At 41.7% G+C, this 10,854-nt stretch overlaps 1 protein-coding gene across 9 annotated transcripts in view; it reads right to left on the reverse strand.

Annotated features, from left to right (window-relative positions):
• Window positions 1-9,002, reverse strand: part of GPLD1 (glycosylphosphatidylinositol specific phospholipase D1) — a 64,254-nt gene extending 55,252 nt beyond the window's left edge. For 5 of the 9 annotated variants that reach the window (XM_080805395.1, XM_080805394.1, XM_080805397.1 and 2 more), the window contains exons 1-2: window positions 8,803-9,002; window positions 5,083-5,138 (exon numbers count right to left, since the gene is read on the reverse strand). In XM_080805395.1, coding sequence (XP_080661521.1) covers window positions 5,083-5,138; window positions 8,803-8,899 — 153 coding nt within the window. In that variant the 5' untranslated portion in view covers window positions 8,900-9,002. The remainder of the gene's footprint in view (window positions 1-5,082; window positions 5,139-8,802) is intronic. The other 4 variants (XM_080805401.1, XM_080805400.1, XM_080805399.1 and 1 more) reach the window with 1 other exon arrangement.
• Between the last annotated feature and the right edge of the window lie 1,852 nt (window positions 9,003-10,854).

The following is a 10,854-nucleotide window of genomic DNA, read 5'->3' on the forward strand; positions in this document are numbered from 1 at the left end:
CGAAAATCCTTGTGGGGACACCTGGCTGGCCTGGTTGGTAGAGCACAGGACTGTTAGATCTCAGGGTCATGAGTTTAAGCCCTATGTGGGGTATGGAACCTACTTTAAAAAAAAAAAAAAAAAAAAATCTTTGGGATACAGCAAAAACCGCTCTAGGAAGGAAGCTTACAGCAGTACAGGCCTATTATAAGAAACAAGAAAAGTCTCAAAAAAGCAATCAAATCTTTACCCAAAGGAACTAGAAAGAGAATAACAAACAAAGCCCAAAGTTGGTAGAAGGAAGGAGATAATAAAGTTTAGAGTGGAAATAAGTGAACAAAATATATATCAATGAAACCAAGAGTTAGTTCTTTGAGAAGATAAACACGGCTGATAAACGTTTAGCCGGACTCCTCAAGAAAGAGCAAGCACTTGATAAAATCAGAAAAGAAGGCGAAATAAGAACCAACACCACAGAAATACAAAGAATTATAAAACAATATTATGAAATGTTACATAACAAATTGGAGAAACTAGAAAAGATGGATAAATTCCTAAAAACATACAATCTGCCAAAACTGAATCGAGAAGAAATAGAATATTTGAACAGACCAGTTATTAGTAAAAAAACTGAATCTGTAATCAAAAAATTCCTCAACAAAAGTCCAGGACCAGGGGCACCTGGGTGGCTCAGTGGGTTAAGCCTCTGCCTTCAGCTCAGGTCATGATCCCAGGGTCCTGGGATCGAGCCCTGCATTGGGCTCTCTGCTCAGTGGGGAGCCTGCTTCCTCCTCTCTCTCTGCCTGCCTCTCTGCCTACTTGTGATCTCTGTCAAATAAATAAATAAATAAATAAATAAATAAATAAATCTATCTTAAAAAAAAAAAAAGTCCAGGACCAAACGGCTTCACAGGTGAAGTCTACCAAACATTTAAAGAAGAATTCATTCCTGTTCTCTCAAACTATTCCAAAAAATAGAACGGGAAGGAAAACTTCCAAATCCATTTCACAAGGCCAGCTTTACCCTGATTCCAAAACCAGACAAAGACACCACTAAAAAAAGAGAACTACAGGCCAGTATCCCTGACGACCACAGATGCAAAAATCCTCAACACTGTGTTAAAAGTTCAAACCAAATTCAACAGTGTGTTAAAAGGACCATTCACCATGATCAAGTGGGATTTATTCCTGGGATTCAAGGGTGGTTCAATATTCTTAAAGCAATGTGACATATCACATTAACAAGAAGGATAAAAACCATAAGATCATCTAAAGAGCTCTAGAAAAAGAATCTGATGCAGTACATTTGTTTGTGATAAAACTGTCAGTAAAGTGGATTTAGAAGAACCATACTTCAACATGATAAAGGCTTCCATGAAAAACCCACAGCTAACATCCTTCTCAATGGGGAAAAACTGAGAGCCTTTCCCCTAAGGTCAGACACAAGACAGGATGTCTGCTCTCACCACTTTATTCAACAGAGTACTGGAAGTCCTAGCTGCTGCTATCAAACAAGGGGGAAAAAAAGCATCCAAACTGTTAAGAAAGAAGTAAAATGGTCACTCTTTGCAGACAACATGATACTATATGTAGAAAACCCTAAAGACTACCAAAGAAGCTATTAGAATAAAGGAATTCAGTAAAGTTGCAGGATACGAAATTAATATGTAGAAATCTGTGGCATTTCCATATGTTCATAACGACACAGCAAAAAGAAAAATTAGGAAAACAATCTCATTTACAATTGCACCAAAAAGTATAAAGTATCGAGGAATAAATTTAACCAAGGACGTGAAAGACCTTTACTCTGAAAACTGTAAGATATTGATAAAAGAAACTGAACATGACACAAACAAGTGGAAAGAATTTCTGTGCTCATGGATTGGAAGGATTAATATTGTGAAAACGTCCATATTACCCAAAGCAATCTACAGATTAATGCAATCCTTATCAAAATACCAATGGCATTTTTCACAGAACTAAAACAAACAATACTAAAATTTGTATGGAATCACAAAAGACCCCAAATAGCCAAAGAAATCTTGAGAAAGGAGGACAAAACTGGAGATATCACAACCCCAGAATTCAAGATACACTACAAAGCTATAGTAATTAAAATGTATGGTACCGGCACCAAAACAGACATATAGACCAATGGAATGGAATAGAAAGCCCAGAAATAAACCCTCACTTGGTCAATTAATCTATGACAAAAGAGTCATAATATACAATGAGAAAAAGACAGTGTTTTCAAGAAATGGTGCTGGGAAAACTGGACAGCGACATGCAGAAGAGTGAAACTGGGCCATTTTCTTAAACCAAACACAAAAATAAAATAGGTTAAAGACCTAAAAGTGAGACCTGGAACCATAAAAATTCTAGAAGAAAATATAGGTATAAGAAAAATAGGACATGGGCCTTAGCAACATATTTATGGCTCAGTCTCCTGAGGCAAAGGAGACGAAAGAAAAATAAACCACTGGAACTACACCAAAATAAGATTTTGCACAGAAAAAAAAAAAAAAGATGAAAAGAACTCAACAGAATAACAAAGTAACTTACTGAATGGAAGAAGATATTTTCAAATGATACATCCAATAAAAGTTTAATATCCAAACTATATAAAGAACTTCTATAACTGAACACACACACACACACACACACACCCCTAAACAATCCCATTAAGAAATAGATGACTTGAGGATATTTTTCTATTGAAGACCTACAGACGGCCAATACACATATGAAAAAAAGTTCAACATTACTAATCAGTGGGGAGATGCACACCGAAATCACCGTGAGATTATCACCTTACACTTGTCAGAATGGCTAGTATCAAAAAGACAAGAAGTAAGTGTTGATGAGGATGTGGAGAAAAAGGAATCCTCGTACACTGTTGGTGGGTATGTAAACTGGTACAGGCACTGTAGGAAATAGTATGGAGGTTCCTCAAAAAATTAAAAATAGAAATACCATATGATCCAGTAATTCCACTGCTGGGTATTTACCCAAGAGAATAAGAACACTAATTTTAAAAGATACATGCACCTGATTTTATAGCCAAACTATAGAAAAAATCTAGGTATCCATAGATATGCAAATGGATAGAGGAGATCTGATTAAACACACACACACACACACACACACACACAGAGGACTATTACTCAGATATAAAAAAATAAAATCTTGCCATTTGTGACAATATGGATGGACCTAGAATACTAAATGAAATAAGTCCAAGAAAGACAAATACCATATGAATTCACTTGCATGTGGAATCTAAGAAATACATGAACAAACAGACTTCTAAATACAGAGAAGAAACTGCGGGTTACCAGAGGGAAGGTGGAGGGTAGGGAGGGGATCAGCAAAATAGGTGAAGGAACTTAAGGTACAAGCTTCCAGTTATAAGTCATGGAAACAAAAAGTACAGCACGGGAGACACCATGAATAATATTGTGATAACACGTGGTGACAGGTGGTGACCACACTTCTCAGTGGTGAGCACGGAGTAATGTGCAGAAGTGTTGAGTCACTGTGTTGTACATATGTAATTTAGCAATATCAACTACACTCCAAGACTAAATAAGAAAACGATAGGAAAAAAGTATCAGGGCAATAATGACCACCAATATGAGGTCAGCTTGCTTCTGACAGTTCTTATAAATTAATATGCTGATTTTCTCAGCTTTATGCATTATTCTTTTTGTATAAGTCAAAGGCTTCACAGAGCAGTCACCTCTGGATATATTAACAAAAGATAATTCCAGAACCAACAAAATTCAGACCCCAGTGAGTCCGGAAGTCCCCGAAGAGCAGGTGTGAATGGGGAGAAAGAGACACTACAACAAGTCCCACATACAGAGCTACCAACTGCATCATGAAAAGGGATCGGTTGTATCATAAAAGGTGAGGCAGTCTGACTCTCAGAAGCTGAAGGTGGAGTGTAAGCACTCAGGGCATGGCAGTCATTTCCAATGATGACATCAGTACCTGCATTAGGACCGATACGGAGGGGAAGGATCGGTATCCCGCTCACACATTTCAAATTAAGTTAATGATACAAGTATGAGTATCTCTACGAGAAAATCGCTCTGCACACACTCACGACTGATGGTTCACAAGACGAATTTGGCAGGTTCTTGCTTCTCTCCTCATCCCTAGCTACCTTCCACCAGGGTCAACGAAGATAATCAAATACTATTCAATTGCCAAGTAAGAAAGCTGAAGCTAATGTCTAAAAGTGGTTTGAGAATATGACAGATTTCCGTTATCTCGCCATCCTGCTTTCCATACTGAATTACAGAGACTTACTGGTAATAATTTGATTCAATTCTGATGTCACCAGGGAATATTTATCTCTATTATCAAATGTTAGTATTAAGAATCATCTTTGCACAAAGCATTATTTAGCCTAGACCCAGAGTATATAGGGTCAGAACAGAACCAATTTGAGGATAAGTACAGGAAAGCCATCGGATAGTCTTACCAAGAATACGGTGGGAGGAGACACAGAACAGCATCTCAAAGCGAACTTCTGAATAAACATTCCCTGCTCCTTGTGCTGATGCAATTTTTATAGGATTACAGTCAAGAGGTGAAAAATAATTTATCTCAGGCATGACCTCTCTTTGTAAAAGCAAAAAGATGTACCTTTTTTAAAAAGTTCTCTCTCAATTCTTCAAATCTTGATTCATCATTAAAATATTCCAGTGATACTATTTAAGTTATATATAATATATATAATTGCATAGAAGTTACACATGTTATACATATAAAAATATATAATAGTATTAAAATGTTTTAATTATATAACATATAGTATGTATGTTCAAGTATAAACTGTATATATGTTATATAATAGAAATATATATAATGTATATTCAAGTATATGTATTATATGTATATATATAATATATATATTTGTATGTTCAAGCAGTACTGGAGGGGACATACACATTTTATAACCCTAAAGATTAGTGTTTTATGAAGAAAAAAATTGACTCCTAAAATTATTGCCTAAATATCTGTTAGGACCTTTATTTTGGCACCAATGGAAGAGAGTTAATGCACAAGGAATGAGAAAAAAATTAAACTTCATACCTCTTTGTAGTTAACTCTCCCATCCTGAAGGTGGAGAAACTCCAGAGCTCTGTGTCCTGAGAGAAATAAATAAATCAATTAAATTCAACTGTAGCTGAGACAGAACTTATTCAAGATATTTTAAAAGAAAGTGGGGGTGTATGGGTGGTGCAGTCGGTTGTGTATTACACTCTTGGTTCCATCTCAGGTTGTGGGATCGAGCCCCAAGTCAGGCTCCATGTTCAGCATGGAGTCTGCTTAAGACTCTCCCTCCCCCTCTGCCCCTCCTCTCTCTCCCTCTCTCTTAAAAAAATAAAATAAGGGCCGCCTGGGTGGCCCAGTCAGTTAAGCCTCTGCCTTCAGCTCTGGTCATGATCCCGGGGTCCTGGGATTGAGCCCCACATCGGGTTCCCTGCTCAGCAGGGAGTCTGCTTCTCCCCCAACTCGTGCTCTAATAAATTAATAAAAATCTTTAAAAAAATAAAATAAAAGGAAAATAATTTTGTTACTCTGTCAAGGAAGGGGGAAACAAAAATTAAGTGTGTACTCACTAGTCACTTTCATTAGGCGTGATAAGATTCAGATGATATTTATATTGCTAAAACACAAATCAAGTTTGCGTGGTGATTTGAAGCTTCTGCTCATCTGGCACCAACGCCCTGCTAAACTAGGGCTCAGTTCCCTCCCAGGTAAAAGTAGGCAAATAATTCCCACCTTACAGGCGTGCTGAGAGGGTCACACAAAGTACATGTGATGTGATGAGCACAGTGGCTGATACACGGTAGGAGCTCAGTAAACAGCCAGTGTCTTCATTTTATTTTGCCTCAACAACCCACTGAGATAAATGACCCTCAGCAGGACATAGGACACATGGCCAAAACCACGGATGAGTCAATTACTCTCAAATGTTTTATCATCAGTTGGGCCACAGTAGATGGACCAAAAAAAAAAAAAAAAATCCCAGGTCACCTGCTCCACCCACACACCAACACGCAGACACACACACCCTGAATCTTCCTAGAATCTCTAAGACAAACATGCCTTGTGAAGGCACATTCGAAGGGGACACCTTACTCCTGTTGTGAATCATATCCAGCTTTGTAAGTCATACAAAAATAGAGCCACTCCTCTAAGCATAACACTAGAAGCCACAGGCTCCCAGCCCACACCAGTAACCTGCACACAGGACTGGGGGGATTTCCAGCTGCAAACCACCGCACGAGGCCCATTCCAACTAACTCACAGAACCATCCGCTTCCCGACAGGCTTTACATAAGGAGTGAAAATGTGAACCAAGAAATTTACAAAATCCTCTAAATAACTGGCAGATGTTGGAGTTTTGTCTCTCACATACAACTCCTCAAAATCTGTGCTGGTTAGGAACGGTCTTCAATTATGTTCACATAAATAAAGTTTTATATTAATGTATTTAATATATTGATAACATATTAATATTTATGTATTCATATCATATATAGAATAGGTAATATAATATATATTTAATATACTTTATATTTATATTTAATAGATACATTCATATATTTGTTACTTATTTTATTAAATATTAATGTTTACATTTTAATATATTCAATATATATTGAATGGTAATGTGTTGATATTTATATATTCATAATATATAGACTGATAATATGTTTGCATTTAATAAATCTTATAAACATGTTTAATAGATATTTATATATAATGTACTACTATGTTTAATATTGTAATAATAGATTAATATATACAAAACATATATCCAGCATAATCTATTAGGATCTTTGGCACCTACTGAAAAAAGGCAAGCAGTTATATGATTTCATTAAGATTTCACATTTCATCTGTGTTTAAATTCTCACGACTGGGGCACCTGGGTGGCTCAGACGGCTAAGCCTCTGCTTTCGGCTCGGGCTGTGGCCTTGGGGTCCTGGGATCAAGCCCCGCATGGGGCTCTCTGCTCAGCGGGGAGCCTGCTTCCTCCTCTCTCTCTGCCTGCCTCTCTGCCTACTTGTGATCTCTCTGTCAAATAAATAAATAAAATCTTACTTAAAAATTCCAAAGATTAAAAACTTTCCATTTATACTTATTCTTGAATATTTTTATTTCTACTTGTTCACAGCCCACTTTTAGTTTTAGCAATTTCAATCTCAAAGAACCCAGGCTTGGACAAAACTTTCAAATTCACGGAGATATATGGTGGCTTTACAGAAGAACACACAGAAAATGAACTGCTCTGAGTCACGTACTTAGTGTACAGCAGAGCTGGTATTAGAAGCTGGGTCTAATTCTCCTTTCTGTTGTTTCCTGACTACCTCTTAGCAATAAATGTGTTTGGAAAGAGCACTGGCCCGGCTCTCAGGAGCTGCAATCCTAGGCCAGCCCTCTAACGAGCGAGCTGGGAGACTCTCCAGATCGATTTCCTTGTACGTGAACTACAGGGACCGGGCTCAGTGACCTCTTGTGCCCTTTCAGGAGGCAAAATTCTGGGATCATAGGTTCTTGTCCACCAGAACTCAATAAATACCTTGGTCTGTTTGGTACTGGGAAGTTTACACACCTTAACTGTAATCTTGTTCTGACTGGAACCTTCTGGCCAGGGGGCCTAACCATAAAATATTCTTGTTTTTATCTAAAAGAAAACCCAGACATCAGATATAGTTGAAATCAATCTGAAAACTGTTATAGAATATAAACATTTCTAATGGCATTACAAATTGGCTTACATTTTCCATGAGTTAGAAAAAATTACAAATAGGGGTGCCTGGGTGGCCCAGTCAGCTAAGTGTCTGCCTTTGGTGCAGGTCAGGATGCCAGGGTCCTGGGATCGAGCCCCACATTGGGCTCCCTGCTCAGTGGGGAAACTGCCTCTCCTTCTCTTACTCCCCCTGCTTGTGTTCCCCCCTCAGTGTGCCTCTGTCAAATAAATAAATAAAATCTTTTAAAATATATACACATATTACAGGGGCGCCTACGTGGCTCAGTGGGTTAAAGCCTCTGCCTTCAGCTCAGGCCATGATCCCAGGGTCCTGGGATCGAGCCCCGCATCGGGCTCTCTGCTCAGCAGGGAGCCTGCTTCCTGCCCCCCCCCGCCCCCGCCTGCTGCTCTGTGTACTTGTGATCTCTCTCTGTCAAATAAATAAATAAAATATTTAAAAAACTATATATATATATATATATACACATATGTATATAAAACTACAAATACACTTCAAGAACCAAATCCACCCTGTGCCTGGATCTGCTACTCAGCCTTCAGCCCCAAATCTGTCCTCCCCAGCTCCTGTCCTGTCATCATCCCAGGCCCCTCTAATGCCAGTGGTCAGACTCCCTCGCTTCCTTGCCCTCCCTGGAGCCAAAAACTTGACTCAGGGGACCCACTCCCGTGGCCACAAGCGGCCCTGTATGCCCACCTGGAAATAGAAAACAAAAACACATTCCTTAGTCCTACCGAGTTCCACCCATCTTCCTCCTCTCCCATCCCATCGTCCTGCTGCACGGCGGCCGCGAGTTCCTCCAGCTCCTCCTGTTCGCCCACCTGGAGCAACAGCCTGGGACCGGATCATCAACCAGGCATTGTCCCCGAGCCTCCTGCCCGCCCCTACATGGAACCCACCCGCCTCCTGTCCCAGCTCACCGCAGTCCTGGAAACTCGTTACCAATACGTGGGACTACTACACATCTCTTCCTGAACGCCCGCTGACAGACTTAGCATCCCGCACCCCATGGCCAGGTGCAGGCACTTACCTATCTCGATGTGCGTGGAGATGCCGCAGGGCGAGCCGGCCGGGCAGAGGGAGCCCAGCGCGATCAGCAGGCCAAGCCAGAACCTGCGAACAGACATGCCCTCGTTACTCGCCGCTCCTCGGCGACACAAAGTGCTCAGAGCTGTGGCAACTGGCCTGAAACCCGGGCCCAGATCCACTGCTCTCCCTCTAAGCAGGTCACTGACACGGGAAACCAAGCCTCATTTCAAAATAATAACACTTCCCAGTCAACTGTTTAACTACTGTTTAACTTCACCAGAACAGCAAACAAACTCCACCTGGGAGAGGGGAAAAAGCCATCAGCCGAAATGTGAATGTCCTGAGCCGGGGGGGGGGCATGGCTACTTTCTGACCCGGGTGTCCTCCAGATTGCTTGTTAACATGAAATGAGTATGGTCACCCCAGCAAACTTGTCTGTAAGCGTTCTTTGCTTTCTTCAAAAAAGAAAAAGAGAGACACAGAGAGACTCACCTGCCTAGACGGAGGGTCCGCATGCTGGGCCACCTCAGCTCAGAGGGCAGATCCCTCGGGCATCCTTTGCACACGTGGATCAGGGGGCCCGGCATCCCCGGCCTCCGAAGCCACAGTCGCTGGGAGAGCTTTTATGATGATCAGCTGGCACTGGCTTCTCGTTCAGGATTTGGCAACAGATACCGACACCTGCATGGGATTACACAAGAGCAAGCCTTCTGGTCTCTCGCTTCTGGGTGTTCTTACGGACCTTATCTCGAGCTTGTTGCACGCTAGATTCCTGCTCCCCAAGCAAAGACGCTGATTCCGTGGCAGGGCGGGAGACATGGGACAGATTTAAGACCAAGAAACAAGGATTCAGAAAATGCTAGTCTCAGAATGTATCTGTCAAGAAGTATCTGGTCTGCAGCACTTAATCCATGGGAAAAATTCGAGGAAGCTCTTCATGAAATGATAGTGATCTTACAGCTCAATTTATACATATTATACGTGAAAGGCAAGAAAGGAGATCCTTGAAGAGTGGGAGGAAACTGTACTCATGCTCCGGTGAGCAAATGGAAGAGAAGAATAGGAGAAGACAGGATGATGTGGGACCCTTAGGTGTCTGCCAAGGTGTTCTGTAACCTTAGCTTGGCCACCTGCAAGCCCCAAAGAAAAGAAGCCCGCGGCTCTCTCCCAATCCAGAGGGCACTGGGCCCAGCTGCTCCTGACTGCTTTTAGGCCAGAGGCCATGAACTTCGGCTAACAGGGTGTTTTATATACATAGGTCTAATCTCCCCCTTATGGCAAGTGGAGGAGCAGATGGAGAAGGGCGGGAGTAGAGGTGGAGGTGCCCAGGTCAAGGCCCGGTGAAGAAGAAAGGTCCCAAGAGCCAATGGTCTTGTCCTCTTAGGCCCCACTGAGCCATCACACCCAGCCAGGCTCTGGGAGGCATCGGAGTCTTGGAGCAAGACAGGAATGGGGCGGGGGGGGGGGGTTTGTTCCCACTCGGAAAGGGGGCTCGCAGAGGGCACAAGGCCGTCAGAGAGAAGGGGAGGCCAATGTCATGACTTTCCTAGGACTTAGGCACTTTTGCTTTTGTGGTCTCCTTCCTGAAAGTAAGTCAGAGTTTACATCTCTGTTGGCCTAAAAGTTCTTTTTTCCCCCTGATTTTTAAAAGAAATGCAACAGTTTTTTGTGCCTCCAGAAGTACTATGGGCCCCAGGCAGTGTGCCTTTTGGAGGAGTCAGCTGGAAAAGGGACTGGACCCAGTCTGAAACAGAACCTTAAGAGGATAAGCGGACTGGTTTTGGATCCAGAGAGGCGGCTACAGTTGTCACAACAGCAGGGCGCCCTCTGCAGGCAGCAGGTGGAAAGACGCCAGGTCCCCATCCTCAGTGATAACCCACCTGGCAGCATTCTCCCCTCCAGGAGCTCCTCTCTCCAATTCCTTCACTAGAATACAGAAGGAAATAGCCAACACACACACACACACACACACACAACTCCACTGTTCCCACTTCTGCTCGATGTGGGACTGAGTGACGCCGGCTCAGCAAAACAGAACAAAACAAAACAAAAA

Source organism: Martes martes (genome assembly GCF_963455335.1).
Source record: "Martes martes genome assembly, chromosome: 6".
NCBI lineage: Eukaryota > Metazoa > Chordata > Mammalia > Carnivora > Mustelidae > Martes > Martes martes.